The sequence below is a fragment of the Chrysemys picta genome, chromosome 5 (assembly GCF_011386835.1).
Source record: "Chrysemys picta bellii isolate R12L10 chromosome 5, ASM1138683v2, whole genome shotgun sequence".
Classification (NCBI taxonomy): Eukaryota; Metazoa; Chordata; order Testudines; family Emydidae; genus Chrysemys; species Chrysemys picta.
This window is the reverse complement of record NC_088795.1, coordinates 82,142,140-82,165,372: the sequence shown is the minus strand read 5'-3', so window position 1 is coordinate 82,165,372 and position 23,233 is coordinate 82,142,140. Positions and strand designations below refer to the sequence as shown.

Here is a 23,233-nt window from a genome sequence, read left to right as displayed (position 1 = left end):
GCCACTTTTAGGGTATGTGTAGACTACAGCGGGGAGCGTGGTTCCCAGCTCAGGTAGACAATAGCAATGTAGCCCAGGGGAGCATGAGCAAGATCTCAGATGAGCTGCCTGAAGTACAAACCCACCCAGAACCCCATGGTACGCACTCAGATGGCTAACCCAAACTGTCACACATGCTGCCTCTGGCTACACTGCTATTTTTAGTGCATCTGTCTACCAGAGCTGGGAAGCACACTCCCTGCTATAGTGTAGACATACCCTTAGATACAGGACACTGGACTCGATGGACCACTGCTTTGATGAGGTATGGCAATTCCTATGTTCCTAAATGGAAACATCATTTCCATCACCCTTATAGGTCTACTAGAGAGAACAAGTACATAAAGAACATTCTGCTCAGCATGGAACAATCTTTTATAGATTAAACCTTATGCCCGAGAAGTAGTTATAAAAACAACATTAAATGAACATTATTGTAGAGAATAACTAATTACCTGACCTCAACTGCAGAATAAACTATTCGATGTAGGATCTCTGACACAGCAGTGAAAAATTTCACTGAACTCTAGATACCAGCCACTTCATCAAAATAATTGGCTTATGATGAAATGTTGTAACTTATTGACTTCTTCTCACATATTTCTCTCAACCAGTCATAAGTTTGTAAATTTCATGCACCTTATAAGAAGAAGAAACATGTCATACATGTCCAGTTCACTAAAGAAACTACCATTTTCTTCAAACTTCAATCAATCAGAACTATAAAGACAATTCCAAAACATTCTGTCTGGGAATTCCGAATCCTGATCTGTACAAAAACACTGAGTTATTCACCTTAGTTAAAGAATCACTCATGGGGGTTTCAAAATGGTGACTGATGGGAGTGCAAGGTAGCTATGTACCTTGGGGAGAGGGTGCACCTTTGGGGGCCATTGCTAATGTGGCCAGGAGGCTAGCCGCATTGAAGGGAATTTCAAATTATGTGCATATGCATAAGAGTTGACCACAGAAAAGTTAGGTCATCCCATGGCATACCTTGGGTGCCAGGGTGAGTGCTGCAGAGGCTGCCTGTTAGGAAATGCCAGATACCTGCAAAGAGTGGAAAGAGTTTTGGCCAAAGAAACACAATCAAAAGTGTGTGATGCTGAAGCAGTTTTATCTAATTAAAAGTGTGAGGAAGGGGGTACACAAAGAAAAATGGGGGGGGGAGAACTGCAAAGATGGATCTTTGAATTAGAAAGAGATCACAGGGATAACAAAGCCTAGCCATCTTCTGATCATTCCCTGGTGTACCATGGTGAGATTCCCCCCACCCCACCACCACCACCAAACTTCCTCCTGCTGGCAGGCAGGCAGGCAACTAGGCTCTCCCACTCTTGGTGATAGGGGTTCATTTTGTGGGGTGGTGGGGTAAAGGGAGGCTGTACAATTGCACTGGCGGCTAGTTATTTGGGAGGTTGTGCTGCCACCAGAGCATGAAGCACTTGCCAAATGCCTTAGGAGTCAATGCTGTGCCTGTGTAATAATTACATCCAGATATACTAACAAACAGCCAAAGAAGTCTGTATTGTTGCTGACTCCCTCAGAATCAACCACTCTAGCCAGCTCTCTGCTGAAGCATGCTCATAGACTCATAGACTTTAAGGTCAGAAGGGACCATTATGATCATCTGGTCTGACCCCCTGCATGCTGCAGGCCACAAAACCGTCCCTACCCTTCCCTTGACTCTGCTGATGAAGTCCCAAATCCTGTGTCTTGGTGACTTCAATTTTCAGAGAACCCTCCTGCTAGCGATCCCTGCCCCATGCTGCGGAGGAAGGCGAAAAACCTCCAGGGCCTCAGCCAATCTACCCTGGAGGAAAATTCCTTCCCCACCCCAAATATGGCGATCAGTAAGACCCCGAGCATGTAGGCAAGAGTCTCCAGCCTGACCCTTGTTAGTCCTTATACTATTTACCTGCTATTGCTCGGTATCCCCCACCAATTATGTTTTACCATTAAACCATTCCCTCCATAAACTTATCTAATTTAATCTTAAAACCAGACAGGTCCCTCGCCCCCACCGTTTCCCTCGGAAGGCCGTTCCAATATTTCACCCCTCTGACAGTCAGAAACCTTCGTCTAATTTCAAGCCTAAACTTCCCCACTGCCAGTTTATATCCATTCGTTCTCGTGTCCACATTAGTACTAAGCTGGAATAATTCCTCTCCCTCCCTGGTATTTATCCCTCTGATATATTTAAAGAGAGCAATCATATCCCCCCTCAGCCTTCGTTTTGTCAGACTAAACAGCCCGAGCTCCTCTAGTCTCCTTTCATACGACAGGTTTTCCATTCCATCCTAGTGGCCCTTCTCTGCACCCGTTCCAATTTGAGTTCATCTTTTTTAAACATGGGAGACCAGAACTGCACACAGTACTCCAAATGAGGTCTCACCAGCGCCTTGTACAACGGAAGCAGCACCTCCTTATCCCTACTAGATATACCTCGCCTAATGCATCCCAAGACCGCATTGGCTTTTTTCACCGCCACGTCACATTGTCTACTCATAGTCATCCTTCGGTCTACAAGAACCCCAAGGTCCTTCTCCTCTTCCGTTACTTCTAATCAATGCGTCCCCAGCTTGTAACTAAAATTGCAGGGAGCTAGACACTGCTTTCTGACATTCTGTACTCAAGGAGACCCAGTTCCTTTCCCTGGCAAGTGCCAACTGTTCTTTGGACCTTGCAGCATGTGCATATCCCATTACTCTTACTTCCTTCAGTGACTCTTGGTTGCAAGTCAGCAGCTCCCCCTCTGTGTAAGCAAGCGGCTCTAGGATGCAGGACCAGGTGCCTCACATGCTTCCAGCATTGGTCTAGAAGGAAAAAGAGACTGTACATAGCTTGGTTCCAGGTGCCCTTCTTGGCAGGTACTGTGGGAGGGGTGTTGTGTCACCTGGGGAGGGGTCATGGTCATTTCCTCAGGAAGCAGGAATTATAGTCCAGTAGAAGCCTCTCAGACTGGAGTCAGGGCCCGGCTATGCTATTCCTCACCCAAATGTTTTCTCCCCTCATCCTCCACCGTCCATTTCCCCTCCAGGGATAGTTTGCCATTGCAGCTGCTGGTCTTGGCTGGCAGCAACCAACTATTACTCAGGGGGCTGCTCCTGTCCTGCCATTTCTGGGTAAGAAAAATGGACAAAAGTCCCACAAATTTCATGCATATTCAAACAGAGGTTTCAGCTATATGCACTAGTCACAGGGAAATATACCTGTTTCTCTTTGTGCACAAAGCAAAGCTGCCTCATAGTGGGGATTAACGGCTGGGGATGCAAATACCCTGCACACTCACCTAGAGAGCACTGCTCATGAGGGTGGTGTCCAAGCCCCCATCACAATGGAAGGCCTCCTGCAGGCTGTGCTAGAGCAGGTGTCTATTCTCTTGGGTCAAACCTCCTCTTCTCTCTGGTCTCTGAATGTTTATCTGTCTTCTGCAGTGAACTGCTGAGCATTTCCATACTAGTATACTCCAGATCCCCACCGGGGCTCTCCTTGTAGGTGATCATTATCTATCTACATAAACCTGTCCCCAGACAGGTCGGCAGAGGTCCTGGGTCATTTAGATAAGAATTTTGATCTCCTCTTCTGGACTGGTCTGATGAACCATGCACCCAGAACTAAGTCCCAACATCCTGAGAGCAGCTCACGCGGAGTATCAGCTAGCATCTTTTAAAAATCCTAGATTGGGAGCAGAGTATCTTATACTAACCAGAGATGACCCGTGCCTGCCAACAGTGTGGAGGCAGAGTGAAGGCAGCCGGCTTCAGTGGTGTTACTGAGCATGCTCAGTCCATGTGAGCATGCTCAGTACAAGCCAAGCAGCAAATTTGGGGGGGTATGTGACCCACATGTCCCCCCCCCCCCCGAGTCACCTGTACTAATAGATCATTGTAACATGTATAGGGCAGTGACATATGAGGCCAGAACCACACAATATGAATACTTTAGTTCAAACAGGAATTAATTCAGGGACGTCCTATTGCCTGTGTTATACAGGGGGTCAGACTCACTAGATGATCAAAAAAACTTCAGGACCAGACTCCAAAGAGAAACTGCTGAACTTCAGTTCATTTGCAAATTTGACATCAGCAGCTCAGGATTAAACAAAGACTGTGAATGGCTAGCCAACTACAAAAGCAGTTCCTCCTCCCTTGGTGTTCACACCTCAACTGCTAGAAGAGGGCCTCATCTGCCCTGATTGAACTAACCTCGTTATCTCTAGATTGATTCTTGCCTGCATATTTATACCTGCCTCTGGAAATTTCCACCACATGCGTCTGACGAAGTGGGTATTCACCCACGAAAGCTTATGCTCCAATACTTCTGTTAGTCTATAAGGTGCCACAGGACTCTTGGTTGCTTTTTAGATCATAGTGATTCCTTCTGGCTTTATAATCTATCAATCTAACACTGGCCAACTCTACCTTCTTTTTGAAAAAAGAAAACAAAACTGTGTTGTTAGTTGGGCAAGACAGTGATGATCTGGCTCTGAAGACACACATGCACGCGCAAAAAACACTCTTTCTGGGCACTCTAGCGCATAGCTTCAGATAGTATTAGCACAGGCCTCAACCACTTTCCTTTTAAGGAATGTCCATGCAGTTATAGATGACTGGGCATATTTTCATGATACAAGCAAGGGATGAACAGCACAGATCAACAGTGCATTCTGACTCCACAGGGCTGCGATTAAATTTGCCTTTTATCTCTCCATGATCAGTGAGGTCTCCACAGGAACCCTATCCCTGTTTGGGACAGCAGCCTACATTCCTAATCTCTCTGGAGCATTAACTGTTCCTACAGTTACATCCTTTCAGAGGAAGTAGTTGCATAGTCTGTCTGCATCTCCATCTCTTACAAGTCTGGGTGGAATTCACAGTTTCAGCCAATAAATTTAGCTTAGCTGAGTTGGGCCAGTTCCAGGAGTTTATTGGCACACAGTCAAGATGGGTCTATCACAGAAACAGAATGGAAAGAATAAGCCAATTGGTAAATATTTCGCCCTCACCATCCTAATTCATCCAGTATGTTGCTGTTTGTGGGGGGTTACATACACTCTGGCATGTACCTGATGAGATGGGTTCTCTCCATTACTCAACCTGATATGGGTCTTGAGAATAGGAGACCCTTCCTCCAGCAGATACATGGAGATCATGACCAGGATGTCTTTGCAAAAGTCTAAGGGACAAATCTTCCAAGTGTCTCTCTGCAGGAGTCCTATGCAAGCATCTGTGTATCAGTGCCAGTAACTTGTTGCAACAGAGCCAGGAGAGATAAGGGAGTGATTGAAAGCAGGCGGGGAAAAGAAAAACGAACATCAGCTAAAGGTGAACCAATTTGCTGATGGTCATATAGACACTGATCCTGGCTTTGATCATCCTCCAAACTTCAGGTGGCAAAGCAGCATACTTTTCCATAAGCCTATCATCCAAAAGAATGCTCCTATTTCTTGGTAGCGACTGCCCTTTCATATGATACTATCCCTCTCCAAAAAGTGACAAGTACATCTGGATTTGTTCTTTTAAACAGCTCCAGTGCATACTTCGCAGGATTTCCATAAAACATATTGAACAGCAGCTCTCTTGTTGCAAGAGGATTGATTAACTAAGGGTTTCCATTTTTGCCAGTCTCATTATGAAGTATTCATTAGCCTGTAGGGAAACATACAGTGAATCAACACAAAGCCTGCCTAGCAAACAGAATTCTGTGTCACCCCTGCTTCCCCTCCCCCACCCCCCAAAATCTACCAACAAAATAATTTAGCAAAAAGTATGGATACAATGATGGATAAAATTCTCACCATTGTACAGTAGCAGTTGATCCCAGAGCCCAAATTTGGGGTTCTTTCTGCAACTCTTCCACAAGATTTATGAGAATGAACTTTGTGAAGACATCAAGAAGGTCTGATGAAATATAACATTTTAGGCAGCAAATAAAAATTAGCAGGAAAGTTATCTGAGACCACTTTCCTACATTTGCAACAAAACTGGCACAAAGTAAAGGGTGACATTGTTTATTTTGCAGTAACCATCAGAGAAAACAGGCAACTTAACTGCAGTATGCACACCCACACATAAACAGAGTGCCACTAAATACTTCTAACATCAACTTCTATAGCTGTATAAACTACTTCCCTTAAACCTTTTGAATATCCCAATTAGGTGCACATGTATGAGGCAGCCCTCCAGTCTACTCAGCTCCCACAACACACTTTTCAAGATCCATGGGTCATACACATGCCTATCACAGCATGTGGTGTACCTCATCCAGTGCACTAAATGTCCCAACAACAACTCTATGGATGAAAGAAGAGAATCACTGTGCTCCCAAATGAATTCTCACAGGAAAATGACCAAAAAAAAAAAAAAACCACATCACCTTTGGGTGAACACTTGTCACAAAGCGATCACTCTATATCTGACCTCTCAGTCCTCATCCTCAAAGGAAACCTGCACAACGCCTTCAAAAGACGAGTTTGGGAACAAACTCATAACTTTGCTAAACACTAAAAATCATGGACTGAATAGAAACACTGGATTTATGGCTTATTACAACAATCTTAAAACCCACTTCCTCTCTCCCTCCCCTCAGCTTCGCCCCCCTCCCCCCCCCCCCGCAGCCCATGACAGGAGAGCTGTTAACTGGAGACTTCACTTCACTTGTTGGTCCCGGGAAATATGTTAGCTACTTATGGTAAACGACCTGCTCCATCTTGTATTTAGCTATGACACTGTACATTTCTCAGACCTGAAGAACTCTATGTTATCTCAAAAGCTCTCTCTCTCACCAATAGAAGCTGGTCCAATAAAAGATATTACGTCACCCACTTCGTCTCAACTTCTGAACACACAAGTATCTGTTGTTATGACTACGTGATTGGATTTTCCAAACAGAAAGGCACAAACTGATCTTTGAAAATTCCTAACTAAATCTACACACAGATATTTCTAATGGGGGACTTTAATCACCCTGACATCTGCTGGGAGAGCAATATAGCAGTGCACAGACAATCCAGGAAGTTTTTGGAGACAACTTCCTGCTGCAACTACTGCAGAAACCAACCAGGGGCTATTCTCCTCTTGACCTGCTGCTTACAAACAGGGAAGAATTGGTAGGGGAAGTAGAAGTGGGTGGCAACCTAGGCAGCAGTGACCATGATATGGTTGAGTTCAGGATCCTCACAAAAGGAAGAAAGGAGATAGCAAAATACGGACCCTGGACTTCAGAAAAGCAGACTTTGACTCCCTTAGGGAACTGATGGGCAGGATCCTCTGGGAGGCTAATATGAGGGGGAAAGGAGTCCAGGAAAGCTGGCTGTATTTTAAAGAAGCCTCATTGAGGGCGCAGGAACAAACCATCCCGATGTGCAGAAAGAATAGCAAATATGGCAGGCGACCAGCTTGACTTAAAAGTGAAATCTTCGGTGAGCTTAAACACAAAAAGGAAGCTTACAAGATGTGGAAACTTGGTCAGATGACTAGGGAGGAATATAAAAATATTGCTCAAGCATGCAGGGGTGTAATCAGGAAGTCCAAAACACAACTGGAGTTGCAGCTAGCAAGGGATGTGAAGGATAACAAGAAGGGTCTCTACAGATATGTTAGCAACAAGAAAGGTCAGGGAAAGTGTGGGACCCTTAATGAATGGGGGAGGCAACCTAGCAACAGATGATGTGGAAAAAGCTGACGTACTCAATGCTTTTTTTGCCTCGGTCTTCCCAGATAAGGTCAGCTCCCACACTGCTGTCCTGGACAACACAGTATGGGCAGTAGGTGAGCAGCCCTCAGTGGTGAAAGGACAGGTTAAGGACTATTTAGAAAAGCTGGACATGCACAAGTCCATGGGTCCAGACCTAATGCATCTGAGGGTGCTGAGGGAATTGGCTGATATGATTGAAGAGCTATTCGCCATTATCTTTGAAAACTCGTGGCAATCGGGGGAGGTCCTGGACAACTGGAAAAAGGCGAATATAGTGCCCTTTAAAAAAGGGAAGAAGGAGAACCCAGGGAACTACAGACCGGTCAGCCTCACCTCAGTCCCTGGAAAAATCATGGAGCGGGTCCTCAAGGAAACCATTTTGAACCACTTGGAGAAAAGGAGGGTGATCAGGAACAGTCAACATGGATTCACCAAGGGCAAATCATGTCTGACCAACCTGATTGCCTTCTATGAGGAGATAACTGGCTCTGTGGATGAGGGGAAAGCAGTGGACATGATAGATCTTGACTTTAGCAAAGATTTTGATACAGTTTCCCACAGTACTCTTGCCAGCAAGTTAAAAAAGTATGGATTGGATGACTGGACTATAAGGTGGATAGAAAGCTGGCTAGATTGTCAGGCTCAACAGATAGTGATCAATGGCTCAAAGTCTAGTTGGCAGCCAGTATCAAGTGGCGTTTTTTTTCAACATTTTCATTAATGATCTGGATGATGGGATGGATTGCACCCTCAGCAAAAATTCATGGATGACACTAAGCTGGGGGGAGAGGTAGATAGGGTCCAGAGTGACCTAGACAAATTGGAGGATTGAGCCAAAAGAAATCTGATGAGGGTCAACAAAGACAAGTGCAGAGTCCTGCACTTAGGACAGAAGAATCCCATGCACCGCTACAGGTTGGGAACCGACTGGCTAAGCAGCAGTTCTGCAGAAAAGGACCTGAGGATTACAGTGGATGAGAAGCTGGATATGAGTCAGCAGTGTGCCCTGGTTGCTAAGAAGGCTAACGGCATATAGTTCAGCATTAGTAGGAGCATTGCTAGCAGATCGAGGGAAGTGGTTATTCCCCTCTATTCGAAACTGGTGAGGACATATCTGGAGTACTGTGTCCAGTTTTGGGCCCCCCACTACAGAAAGGATGTGGACAAACTGGAGAAAGTCCAGCAAAGGGCAACGAAAATGATCAGGGGGCACATGACTTATGAGGAGAGGCTGAGGGAACTGGGCTTATTTAGTCTGCAGAAGAGAAGAGTGAGGGGGAATTTGATAGCAGCCTTCAACTACCTGAAAGGGTGTTCCAGAGAGGATGGAGCTCGGTTGTTCTCAGTGGTGGCAGAAGACAGAACAAGGAGCAATGGTCTCAAGTTGCAGTGGGGAAGGTCTAGTTTGGATATTAGGAAACACTATTTCACTAGGAGGGTGGTGAAACACTGGAATGGGTTAACTAGGGAGGTGGTGGAATCTCCATCTTTAGAGGTTTTTAAGGCCTGGCTTGACAAAGCCTTGGCTGGGATGATTTAGTTGGTGTTGGTCCTGCTCTGTGCAAGGGGTTGGACTAGATGACCTTTTGAGGTCTCTTCCAACCCTAATCTTCTATGATTCTATGATTTATGCACAATGTTTTTGAAAACTCAGCTGATTATCCATAAATTCTGAAAACAGTGGTTCAGTGAACTGAAATATAAATCTCAAACTGTGGTGAGTAGCTCCCAAAATAGGTACCACATAAGCCTTTTAATCCAACACATTATTTCATAAGCTTCAAATCACACAAACAGTGACAAGTGGCAATTTAACTCATTTGTGTCTTTGCTAACAATTAGGATTTTAGTGACAGTGACATATACTGGTATATCAAGATGCATTTGACTTAAAAGTGATTTCATACAGACAGTATTTGTAACATTTGTGGATTGCACAGCATGCATTACAGATTACTCCTTTTTACTTGTGAAATGAAACCAACATTAATCATTAATTAATTTCATTTCAGACATAGTTCCATCTTACAAGTTCTTCAAACATGCATTCAATTCTGTGCAGATAAGTAACAGTGCAATTGCTCAGGAAAGCAAGGGACTTTTCTTTGGCTATCCCAAAATAAGTGAAATATTAGTAAATATAACCTTTAGAAGAAAGATTAGTAAGCATGGGTAGGCAAAACAATTTAAAAAAACAAAAACAAACCTATTCCAATTGGTTCGTCATTTCTGGACCCAAATGAAATAGTTTTTAAAGTTTTACTTGCAATAGTGGCAAGTGATACGCAGTCTAAGGGTGCACTCATCTATTCAGTGCGAATACTGAATCTGTATTCAAATGCCTGTCATCAACCACCACAATGACCTTACTCCTGATGCTACAAATCCACCGGTTCACCCATTCCTTAAGAAGATTGGAATGGGGAAAACACTACTTTAAAAAAATTTAACAAAAAGCTTTTAAGAAAAAAGATGACTACGCATAACTGCAGAATCTCTTTTGATGTGTGTAGATGGGGACGCTCAGCAACCTTACCACAGGTGTTCTTGGCTGTTAAAGGGTTAAAAACCACTTCTGCAGTGAGCTATTACAATTTTCTTTCCCAATTATGAATGAATAATTGTAAACCCAAAACTAACAACACTGGCATTTTAGCAATGTAACATCTACCACAATCCTCTAGTACTGGACCATTATCTGCCACAAGGGTTCTCAACCTTTTCCATACTAGAACTCTGTGACACTTTGGGGAATCTATCTGCACAATTTTATTCTGGTTGATATTATGAAGTTGTTACTATGAAAACTGCATACCTCTCTATATATGTGAATTCCACCTTTGCTGATAATGGCTATCATGAAAGGTTTCAGAATAGCAGCCGTGTTAGTCTGTATCCGCAAAAAGAAGAACAGGAGGACTTGTGGCACCTTAGAGACTAACAAATTTATTAGAGCATAAGCTTTCGTGGACTACAGCCCACTTCTTCGGATGCATATAGAATGGAACATATATTGAGGAGATATATATACACACATACAGAGAGCATAAACAGGTGGGAGTTGTCTTACCACCTCTGAGAGGCCAATTAATTAAGAGAAAAAAAACTTTTGAAGTGATAATCAAGCTAGCCGAGTACAGACAGACAGTTAGATAACAAGTGTGAGAATACTTACAAGGGGAAATAGATTCAATGTTTGTAATGGCTCAACCATTCCCAGTCCTTATTCAAACTGGCGTTGATTGTGTCTAGTTTGCATATCAATTCTAGCTCAGCAGTTTCTCGTTGGAGTCTGTTTTTGAAGTTTTTCTGTTGTAATATAGCCACCCGCAGGTCTGTCACTGAATGACCAGACAGGTTAAAGTGTTCTCCCACTGGTTTTTGAGTATTTTGATTCCTGATGTCAGATTTGTGTCCATTAATTCTTTTGCGTAGAGACTGTCCAGTTTGGCCAATGTACATGGCAGAGGGGCATTGCTGGCACATGATGGCATATATCACATTGGTAGATGTGCAGGTGAACGAGCCCCTGATGGTATGGCTGATGTGATTAGGTCCTATGATGATGTCACTGGAATAGATATGTGGACAGAGTTGACATCGGGGTTTGTTACAAGGATAGGTTCCTGGGTTAGTGGTTTTGTTCAGTGATGTGTGGTTGCTGGTGAGTATTTGCTTTAGGTTGGGGGGTTGTCTGTAAGCGAGGACAGGTCTGTCTCCCAAGATCTGTGAGAGTAAAGGATCATCTTTCAGGATAGGTTGTAGATCTCTGATGATGCGCTGGAGAGGTTTTAATTGGGGGCTGAAGGTGACAGCTAGTGGTGTTCTGTTATTTTCTTTGTTGGGCCTGTCTTGTAGGAGGTGACTTCTGGATAGAGACAAGCACCTACAAGATCTCTATCAAGCATTCTTAAAACTACAATACCCACCTGCTGAAGTGAAAAAACAGATTGACAGAGCCAGACGAGTACCCAGAAGTCACCTCCTACAAGACAGGCCCAACAAAGAAAATAACAGAACACCACTAGCTGTCACCTTCAGCCCCCAATTAAAACCTCTCCAGCGCATCATCAGAGATCTACAACCTATCCTGAAAGATGATCCTTTACTCTCACAGATCTTGGGAGACAGACCTGTCCTCGCTTACAGACAACCCCCCAACCTAAAGCAAATACTCACCAGCAACCACACATCACTGAACAAAACCACTAACCCAGGAACCTATCCTTGTAACAAACCCCGATGTCAACTCTGTCCACATATCTATTCCAGTGACATCATCATAGGACCTAATCACATCAGCCATACCATCAGGGGCTCGTTCACCTGCACATCTACCAATGTGATATATGCCATCATGTGCCAGCAATGCCCCTCTGCCATGTACATTGGCCAAACCGGACAGTCTCTACGCAAAAGAATTAATGGACACAAATCTGACATCAGGAATCAAAATACTCAAAAACCAGTGGGAGAACACTTTAACCTGTCTGGTCATTCAGTGACAGACCTGCGGGTGGCTATATTACAACAGAAAAACTTCAAAAACAGACTCCAACGAGAAACTGCTGAGCTAGAATTGATATGCAAACTAGACACAATCAACGCCGGTTTGAATAAGGACTGGGAATGGTTGAGCCATTACAAACATTGAATCTATTTCCCCTTGTAAGTATTCTCACACTTGTTATCTAACTGTCTGTCTGTACTCGGCTAGCTTGATTATCACTTCAAAAGTTTTTTTTCTCTTAATTAATTGGCCTCTCAGAGGTGGTAAGACAACTCCCACCTGTTTATGCTCTCTGTATGTGTGTATATATATCTCCTCAATATATGTTCCATTCTATATGCATCCGAAGAAGTGGGCTGTAGTCCACGAAAGCTTATGCTCTAATAAATTTGTTAGTCTCTAAGGTGCCACAAGTCCTCCTGTTCTTCTTTTTAATGGCTATCATGTCTCTCTCATACCAGGTACAATGGCAGGTCGTTAGAATTCAATGGTCGCCTATTCAGATGGAAACACCTTGGGAAAACAGGTTAGCTCAAGTCTACAAGAACCATTTTTTCCTACCTCTCTGAAGGGAGCTGGTAAAGAGGAGAGAGCAGAAAATCCCCAAATGCAGAACAAAGACAGACATCAAGGTACTGATACTAGCTAGCCTTTAAAAAACTACAAAGGCTCCATGGGTCAGAAAAGCGGTATGTCTACACAGCAAAGAAAAGCCTGTGCTGGCCCATGCCAGCCAACTCAGGCTCACGGGGCTTGGGCTGAGGGGCTGTTTCATTGCTGTTTGCAGACTTCTGGGCTCTGGAGCTATGGGACCCTCCCACTCCAGAGGGTCCTAGAGCCCAGGCTCCAGCCAGACCCCAGAAGTCTACACAGAAATGAAACAGCCCCACAGCCTGAGCCCCACGAGCCCCAGTTGGCTAGCACAGTCAGTTGCAGGTTTTTCTTTGCTGTGTAGACATGCCCACAGAGCCATACAGGAAGTCTGGGGCAGGAGATGTGAAGGTACAGGCATCCTTTTGTAGCAAGGGGCACCCAGGTTAGCTGTGAGACCAACCCAGGCCAGAGAAACAAGATGATCTAGGGCAGAGGTGGGCAAACTACAGTCCGCGGGCCACATCTGGCCTGCTGGACCATCCTGCCGGCCCTTGAGATCTCAACAGGGGAGGCTAGCCCCCAGCCCCTCCCCTGCTGTCCTCCCTTCCCCACAACCTCAGCTCACCATGCGCTCTGGGCGGCAGGGCTGCGAGCTCCTACTGGGCAGCGCGGTGGCGTGGCTGGCTCTGGCGGGGCTCTGAGCGGCATGGTAAGGGGGCAGGGGGTGGGTTGGATAAGGGGCAGGGAGTCTCAGGGGGCAGTCAGGGGACAGGGAGCAGTTGGATAGGCGTGGGAGTCCCGGGGGGCCTGTCAGAGGGCAGGGGTGTGGATAGGGATCGGAGCAGTCAGGAGACAGGGAGCGGGGTGGTGGTGGATGGGTTGGGGGTTCTGAGGGGGCAGATAGGGGGCAGGGGCCAGGCTGTTTGGGGAGGTACAGCCTTCCCTACCTGGTCCTCCATACAGTTTGGGAACCCAAAGTGGCCCTCAGGCAGAAAGTTTGTCCACCCCGATCTAGGGAGAGAGGGACTGCATGGCTGAGAAGACAAGCCATGCACCGCAGGAGAAGGAACTTGGATGCCCAGAGGACTCTGACCCCTGCCCAAAGAATGCTTTGGAGTGGTGAGGAAACTAAGGCAGGGAAATGCATGGAGGATGTTTGTTTGTTTGTTTTTAATAGATCTGTGTATCAAGTACAGAGCAATAGTGTTTTCAAATCCTGTGCAAAGACTGAGTTCATGAGCTTGCAACTATTGGTCATGGGTTACACCTATATCATATCCCTGAGGAGTTAATCTGTGACACCAGAGCATCCATATGGCTGGAGTTCTGCAAGAAGGTTTCTTTAAGCTACAGGGAAGTCTGAGTAGTCAGCACTAATTCTAGGGGCTTGGCAGTTGGACTGCACGGTCTAAGCTCTCAGGAGAGGGGGCTAGATAGAGGATTTTCACCCCATGACTATGCCTAGAGACAAGCTCCTGACCTCTCTTCAGACTTCGGAGGCTTAAAGTTCACGGAATCCAGTTGATGGCTTCCTCACAGCACACTGGTGAGTGCCCAAGAGAGTCATTCGACTAGGTTTGTGACCCACCCCATTCCCATTTAGCCAGAATCTAATCAGGATCTCCCTCCTATACAGCAATATGGCAAGGGCACGGTGGTCATGACCTCCTGACACTGGTTCCAGTATTGCCAACTCTCACTATTTTATTACGAGTCTTGCAATACTAGGTGTTTGTCTTTAAGCTCCAACTCCTGACATTTGATTATGTGAAAATCCATTTTCATTAAAATATATACACTTACATTTTATGTGTGTGTGTTCCTAGCCCTCAGGGTGGTTGAAAAAAACTTGAATAGTTCTGAGAACCCCATATCTATTCTGTAGGGGCTGACTGGGAAACTTACACTGTGAAGATCAGAAAGCCTACTACAGTGTGAGACAAGTTTAAAGATAAGACAGTGTTTTGTTTATTTGCATGGGAAGTGGGGGCTGTAAGAAAGTTTCCTCCAGAAATCAGTAATGGCCTTTTCCACGGAAATCTGGAAAATCATTCCTTTTGGCCTTCCTATTTCTTTAATTGCAGTTTTTCAGAAAAAGTCCCACAAAGTTATATTTAGTTCTTAATCATCTTGACAATGAAAGGGTGAGCTCAAGTGTGCATGCAACAAATCATAAAAGATTTCCATAGCACATTCTGTACTCTGCACACATTTACAACAAAGCAGCCCTGGGAACTACCAGGGGCAACATGCAGCCTGCATCTCTTTACCTGTATCTCCCTGAGATCTCTAAACTTCTTGACAGTGTAGCAGAATTAAAATTGCTTGATCTGTTTGAAACTTCTAAGAAATGAAATAAGTTGATTTAGACTTGTATATGAAAGCATCACAGTAAAGACAAAAAGTAAACTGCCTGCTTTAAAAGACAATGAAAAACATATCCACAGTCAGAAGAAAGTCAATCCCAAATATTCATAGCACTCGTTTAATCAAGACACCTCATCTAGTGTCTTGAACCTCTTTAACAGCATGTGTTGTTTCAACAAAGACATACTAATCAAACATGTTTGAATGTATTTCACAGTGTAGTTATTAGCCTATGCATTGGTCTTGCAAGACTGAGAACTCTAAAAGGGACTTTGGGTCTGTTATCAAAGATGGTATGAAGTGGATTAAAAATGCTATGCTAGTAGAGGACCAAGCATAATAAGACCCTGATCCTGATTGAAGCCTCTAGGTCTACTGTATTACAAATAATAGAAAATTAGAACTTCATGAATTCTTCTTGCAAAGGCTTCATTCACAGAAGCCCAACACTTCAGAGACTGGCACTAGCCAAGAGGTACTTTGATAATATACTTATTCAAAGACTATTTTGTAACTTTTTTTTATCATCCTTTCCAAATATCTGCTCTCATTGCAACAACCTCTCAAATTCACGTTAATCTACTTGATATTGGTTTTCAGAGGGTCAGTATGATAAGCAGTTCTTGACATTTTTAAACTGTGAGAGATAAATGGAATTATAAAAGAAAAAGGAAACACTGGGAGCTGTACTCCAGCTATCCTTAAAGTTGGATGTGTTTGGGGCTTTGTTCAATCTAGTTCTCAAGTTCTCTTTGTACCAGTTCCTGCTGACTTCATGGTAACAATGCTTTCTATTTTACACTGAATATTACTTTACACTATACACTGTAATAAATATAGCAAGCATAATGACACACATTATATGTAATATACAAACACAGAGAGCCAAGACAATTGAGAACCAAGCTATATATTACTACTGAAAAAAACCTAACCAATAGCTTTGTAATGAGAACTTGATGTAATTCCTGTGTTGTTTGTTTCCAGGAAGAGACAGCAATATGCACAAGACAGTTTTCCCTTTAAATTTGCTAAGAGCTAGACACTGCCCTAAAACCCCATGCTCAGCAGCCTCAAGGGATCAATGTAACTAAGTCATGACTGGCCTTGTGAATCTAATGGCAAAAACCTGCAACACTGTTTTATCAAAAAGCAGCCCATCGTGGCATGCTCTATTCCTATTTGGGGAGAAAATGATTTACTCTTAAATCAAGATTCATCACTTTTAATCTATAGTTTTATGTAAGAATAAGTCTGCTGTTTACTCACAGCCTAGAGACAATATAAGAAGCCCACAATACAGACTCCCTCTGGTCACTCTAACAGTGCCTTTACACCTGTTCAACAGGCACTGCTCTCATTAGGTCCAAGAGTGGGTGAGGGGTAACTATCTCCACACTCATAGTAACTTAGAATCTGGCCTTATTCTGCCAAACTCCTACAATCACACTGTGTAATTTAATCTAAAGGCATTTTTCCTTTCTGCCTTTGAAATTAAACAAGTATTTTATATTATGAAACACACAGAGAATGAATTCCAGGCATGAGAGTGCTTTTTGTTCTCTAACATAGCCAGAACTTAGACTATGCTGCCATGACAGATGGTGTCTCCAACAGATCCATTAGGAAAATTTCCAGTGATTTATTCACCACCCTTTTCAGCTCACGATCCATCTAAGATAATAAAATAGTGTGGCTAGCATTCAGCTTTTCTATGCTTTACTGAAGCCAAAACCAGCCATTTGGATGAGACATTAAGGGAACAATCACACAAAAACAAGCAGAACACAAGAAGAATTAAGGTTCACCAATTCCCATCCCCTGTAGTTACAGGAAATCCACCATGAAGAACATGCTCACCTCATCCTGTAATAGGCACTTCATGCTCAATGCTACAGAGAAAGGGGAACAAATCACTAAGGCCCCAGCCAATATGCCTTGGGCAAAATCTCAAATGTGGAAATCAGTTAATTACATGCACATGACCAAGAACTGCCACGATCAAACTATCTAACCCCCTTCATTAATGTCTTTAGCCTCATGGAGGGGAGAACACTTCCTACCCTTACCAGCCTTGTCACACAGAGTAAGGGAGCCCCTAAACACAGATACATGGATAACATCCTCTGTAAAAATGGAACAAGATATATTTAAAATTCTCTAGGTCACTTACTGAACTTGACCAAAGGATGAAACTCTCTTTGCTATCATAATATGTAACAAAATTACATGGAGCCACTACAATGCACGGGAGGCATTTGTGAGAGTATCACAACAGGAAGTGATTCCATGATTTCACTCACCCAAATTAACGGGCTTGTATCACAGACACAAAGACAAAACATCCAAGTTTCAGTCTAAACTTACCATACTTTTCAAAATTTAGACTCTGAGGCATACTATATCAATTAGAGATATCAATTCAAAATTCTGCAACACAGTTTGTTCCCAATTTTGGTGTTGCTTTTTTAAAATCATAATGTCTTTGTGAACTGGAAAGATTTTTGTGGTGCTCAAGCTTCAGATCGAGAAGTGAAATAATTCAGACTCCCCAAGTTATGGGACCCACTGAGGTAGGAGAGATTCACAGTAGTCACAACAGTCCTGGACAATTAACTTAATACAAAAAACTCAGAATGCTCCTAAAACCAAAAAGGATCTTCTAAGAACCAGTATCAGGATCTTATATTGTGGCAAGAGTAATCAGCCGATCCAGTTTTAATCTTTTTGTTATCTGCATTTAGGAATTTTTAAATCTGCATGGAATACTGATCTGTAAATTAAGAAATGTGATTATCATTGCGCAGATGGATTTCTGGAGTGACCTTTTCATTTGCATGTTAATGTGTCCCAACCTTCACAGGTGTTCTCAAAGATGCATGATCAACTCAAAGCAAAAAAAGTAAATGGAAAATAAGCAAAGGATTAGTTATTACCGGTACTCTAAGTGAGTATAGTGAGAGCAAAAATGCCATGACCTAACCCAGAAACAAAGATCCAGTTGAAATGGACATAATTATAAACAGGAAATAAGGCATCCAAAGCAAAAAAAGTCAGAATTTTATAGTACCAGAAAGGAGGAAACTACAGTTTGAATATTTCCCCAATTTCAAATAGGAGGCCTTTTGTTAATCAAGACTTGAGTATTGTGATAACTAAAAAATAGTAACGAAAAAGTCTCCAACTTCTTTTTAACTGGACTAAAAGGAAAGATAGTTGATATCTAACTTTTCTTCTAGACAGAGCTCACATTGTGCTCAAAAGTCAGAGTGACAAACTACAGTAGCACACTCAGAGAACACAGCCAAGAGTGTCAGAAAGCCAAGAGACATGGACCATTATTGAGAAACAAGTAACATGCAAATATTCTGGAACTGAAATTAAAGGCCAACTGAGAGAATTTTATATATACACCCCACTGCAGGTACATAAAGATCACCTGTTTATTTTCTTTTTTTTTAACCCTGCAACAGTGACCACCAGTAAATCTCTCTTTGGCTTCGCTTGTTGTGTACTGGGGAAAATTCAGGCTGACACCTGCCAGTAAAACACTAAGACTGTCTGCTCAGGAAGACAGGGAAAGTGGTAATATATAGACTGGTCATGGGCACAGAGAAAGAAGTCTTTTCTCTGGAGCAATATCAGAAACAGACCTGTGGACGTCATTGTGGGCAAAGAGCACAAATGGATATCACTGTGAGCAAAACAACCTGAAGGTACAAAGTCTCATCACACGAGCCAAAGAATATTTCAATTAGAGTAATTTTAAAAGCAATTTTCTGAAGTAGACAGGCACAAATGTGCCTAATTTGCAAGTTTATATTGTAGACTCAGATCAAGGAATGTATATGCATATGGCCAGTTAAAAGTACAGCTAGCCATTTTCAAGTATCAGATTGAGTGCAATCAAGGTATTAAGAGGAGAATACCTTATAGTACCCAGCGCGTATAAAGAGAGCTCTCTCAAAGAAAAGACTCGTAATAGGAGAAAAACCTGGCCCAACAACTTGACTAAGAGAGACTTTTGATAGAGAGGAACCATGGGGCTTTGCTTCCTGATACCAGAGGAGAGAGAGAGGGGAAAAAAAGATTATGGAATTAACACTTGCACTTTTCTGGAAAGAATGTACATGGCTTTTTGTCGTCATTCCAAATCCTGCTAGTCTCATGGCACCCTCAGAGATTACTCACGTACCTTCCTGCATGGTGACCAAAGAACAGGAGTATAAACAGAGTGATGAAGCTGACCTAGTTGAAAAAGAAACATGAATGTTTCCTTTCCCCCCAAGTGCCCAAAAGCGTAGCAGGTGTCTCACAATCAACAGTAAAGACTATATATGTTACTTATATGTTGCCTGTCTTTACTGTTTCTCTCTCTCAATTGTAAGCTCTTTATTGCCTCAAGGCAGTTCATCCAAAAGGAAAGAAAGTGACAAGCAGAAAACGCTACTAAAATACTGGGAGGACAGGGGATAAACATGCATGTTTGCTTTACCTGGCATTGGCTGCTTTAAGGTCACAGAAGTGTGTGAGTAAAGTTTTCACTACATCGCTGCAGACAACTTTCACTACATCAATGTGACTCAGCCTCTGTCGCAGCTGCTTGGCGATTTCCCAGAAATCTTCAGATAGTAGGTGGTATAGCTGTCCTTCATCTTTGCTGAGGTGCCCATACCAGGACAGAATGTAATCTCTGTAGCTGTAGTCAAACACTAAAAGGAGAAACAAAACAATAAATAGCAACATCTAATACATGGAAAACACACAGGGATAGTACAAAAACAATTAGTTCAGGAATAGGTTGCATATCTTCTCCTTTGGGTTTTAAATTCTCTCTCTCTTCAAAGAAAGAAAGGGTAGCAATGTTATATTAAAGAAATCTGATCCTAAGAGAGATTACCAGAGGTCACCATGCAAAACCCTTAAGTGGATTTGGTCAGACAGTCAGGTTACTGGTCAAACAGAAATCTCAAACAGATACCTGTATCACAAAACATGGATTTTATTATATGAACTACTAAATTATTTGCATCTCCCAAGTCTGCTGAGGACTGACACAATTTGTTCTTTATACATGCATCTAAACAACCTTGATTTCAAAGACACATTTAAAAAACATGTAGAGGCAGCATTCCCCCCCCCCACCCACCCCCCCGGTGAAGGACAGTGTTGAACCACATTATAAGATCATAGTAGTTAGAGAAAGGAAATCACTATTAGAATATGTTAAGGAGATACCATAAACTTGAAAAATTAAACATTTACCTAAGTCTGAACCAGGGATCAGCAACCTTTGGCCCATGGCCCGCCAGGGTAAGGACCCTGGCGGGCCGGTTTGTTTACCTATCGCGTCTGCAGTTTCGCCGCGGTTCGCCGTCCCAGGCCAATGGGGGCTGCGGGAAGCGGCGCAGGCCAAGGGATGTGCTGGCCACCGCTTCCCAAAGCCCCCATTGGCCTGGGATGGCGAACCGCGGCCAGTGGGAGCTGCAATCGGCTGAACCTGCGGACGCAGCAGGGAAACAAACCAGCCTGGCCCGCCAGGGTGCTTACCCTGGCAGGCCGCGGGTCAAAGGCTGCCAATCCCTGGTCTGAACTATAGTTATAAGCAACCGCTAAGATTACTATAAATGAAAGTAATTAGGAAAAACTTTTTGTCAGTATTTTGACAGTCTTTGTGTATAGGTAGTTTCACTATTTTGCTGATGGTCATTTAGGCTTGAAGTGTTATACACTAGTCATCACTGCTCTGGAGGAAGCTCAAAGAAGCCTGCATATCAGCTGTAACCACAGATGTAAGCAAGATACAAAATGAAAGTCTGTAACAGTCACAGTGATAACTAAATAACAAGGGGGGAAAGGGAGAGAAGAGTGTGTGAAATTGAATTTTATGGAAATTTTGTTCCATAAGACATTTCAAAATTTTGACTTTTTGTTCTGATTTGGGATGAAAGGAAATTTTGAAGTGTCAGAATTTCCCATTGCACAGAACATAAGAGTTCTACCCAGCTCTATTTAAGAGGCTTTTCTGAGTATCTGAGCATACTATATATATTAATGAATTTAGACACACACCTTCCGAGGTAGGTATTATTATTATTCCCATTTTACAGGTGGGATTTGAGGCACAGAGATTAAAGGTCTTTCCCCTGGTCAGACAGGAAGACTGAGGAACAATCTGAGTCACACAGTCCTATGTTTTAACCACAAGACAATCCATCCTCTCTATTTTATATGGAATAAAAGACTTTAATGGAAAGATATTAAACGTATACCTAGTATTCTCGACTAATATCTGGCCCATCAAATACAACAAAAAGAAAAAAAAGAGAAAAAAAAAGTACATTACAGTGAAACCTGCCTTAAACAACCACTCAAGAGCCTGACAACAATGGTTATTCAAAGATGGAGGCCTTCTGATAAAGGTTTAAGAACGGTCCTCAGTACACGCGAGGATAATTTGGGGTAATATAAGGGATTCTGACTGATTAGGGTAATTTCAGATACATTGTTCTACCATGACAATGTGCGCTTGTGTAAGTAACTATACTCTTGTCGCTGTTACTTCTTTCGTTCCTCAACCACCCTCCTCTTACTGTTTTGTTATTCCTCTTTGTAGTGTCATTTCTGAAATTAGATTGTAAGCTCTTCAGGACAGGGCTCTTTTCTTCTAGTAAGACAGACACCCAACACTTTTAGGGTGCTGTAAAATAACGGTAATGCAATGTGTTGTGGTATTTGTGGTCACTGTTTGTAACAGGCAATGTCTCACTTCTTGTTCTGAACCATGTGTGAGAATTCTCTTGTAGATGCATTTCTCTGTCCCAGAATTAACACAATGGGTCAAAGTATTGTATTCTTCAGGAACCTTCTGCCTTTGAGGCAGAGTCGTAGTAGTGAAGAGCGATGGCTATGTTTCTCTACGTACATAACTATAAAATACGAGAAACACTACCCCCTTCTAATACCCTAAAGTATACTCGCTTTCAAAAAGAAGGGGCATTAGTCCTTAATTCACCATTACCCTCATGGCAAAACCTTTCTAAAACGAACTTGGGATCCTAGTTTTCTCCACAATCAAAAGAATTCACAACATTCACTTTCTCCTTGTATTTACAGCAATTCAGCACAACGTTCAAATGTACAACAATGCTGATCTCTACAGTATTTTGAGAGCAGAATTTTTATAAACATTACTATCTAAATGACTCAAAAGAACATAGAAATAAATAAGTCAACAGTATATTTAACACACTAGATATTTGTCACTATCTCTCCCCCCAAAACAAGCTGTTTAAAACCATCTTCCAGTCACATTAAAAAACATTCAGTTTTTCCTTTTCTCTGTTAGATCTCTATCAAACAGATGCACAAGGAGGATAGTGGAAAATTCTGAATATGTAAAATTGTACCCTCCCAGAGGATTTATTTTTACATTTAAAAGGGTGCATTCTAATATTGTTTTTATTGTATGTTAGAATTTTTTGTATGTTCCTCTATAGCAGGGGTTCTCAACCTTTTACTTTCTGAGCCCCCCTATCCTCTCCTCACATGCACCCACGGCCCACTTGTGCCACAACAATGTTTTTCTGCATACAAAAGCCAGGGCCAGCGTTGGGGGGTAGCAAGCAGGGCAATTGACCAGGGCCCCATGCCACAGGGGGCCCTGTGAAGCTAAGTTGCTCAGGCTTCGGCTTCAGCCCTGGATGGCGGGGCTTGGAACCCCAGGCTTCAGGCCCCATGCAGTGGGGCTTCAGCTTTTTGTCCTGCGCCACAGCAAGTCTAATGCCGGCCCAGCTTGGCAGACCCCCTGAAACTTGCTCAGGGCCCCCCAGTGGACCTCAGGCCCCTGGTTGAGAACCACTGCTCTATAGCCTAAAGCAATGCCTTATAAATTTTAGTGTTTCTAAAGTACATTGGATCTTCATCTAGCTTGATTCAAAGCCCACTGAATTCAATGAAAAAGACTCACAATGACTTCAACAGGCTTTGGATCCAGTCCATAGTTATCTGCAACATTGAGAGTGA

General features: G+C 43.0%; 1 protein-coding gene across 14 annotated transcripts in view; it reads right to left on the bottom strand.

The window, feature by feature from the left end:
* SNX25 (sorting nexin 25) overlaps positions 1-23,233 on the bottom strand; it is a 166,386-nt gene that overhangs the window by 111,167 nt on the left and 31,986 nt on the right. For 13 of the 14 annotated variants that reach the window (XR_010601841.1, XR_010601839.1, XR_010601842.1 and 10 more), the window contains exon 3: positions 19,704-19,920. Coding sequence is in view for 5 of the 14 variants with exons in the window: in XM_065597936.1 (XP_065454008.1) it covers positions 19,704-19,920 (217 nt within the window). In the remaining 9 variants the exon portion in view is untranslated. Of the gene's footprint in view, positions 1-15,111; positions 15,185-19,703; positions 19,921-23,233 lie in introns of those variants that run through there. The other variant, XR_010601845.1, reaches the window with a different exon arrangement.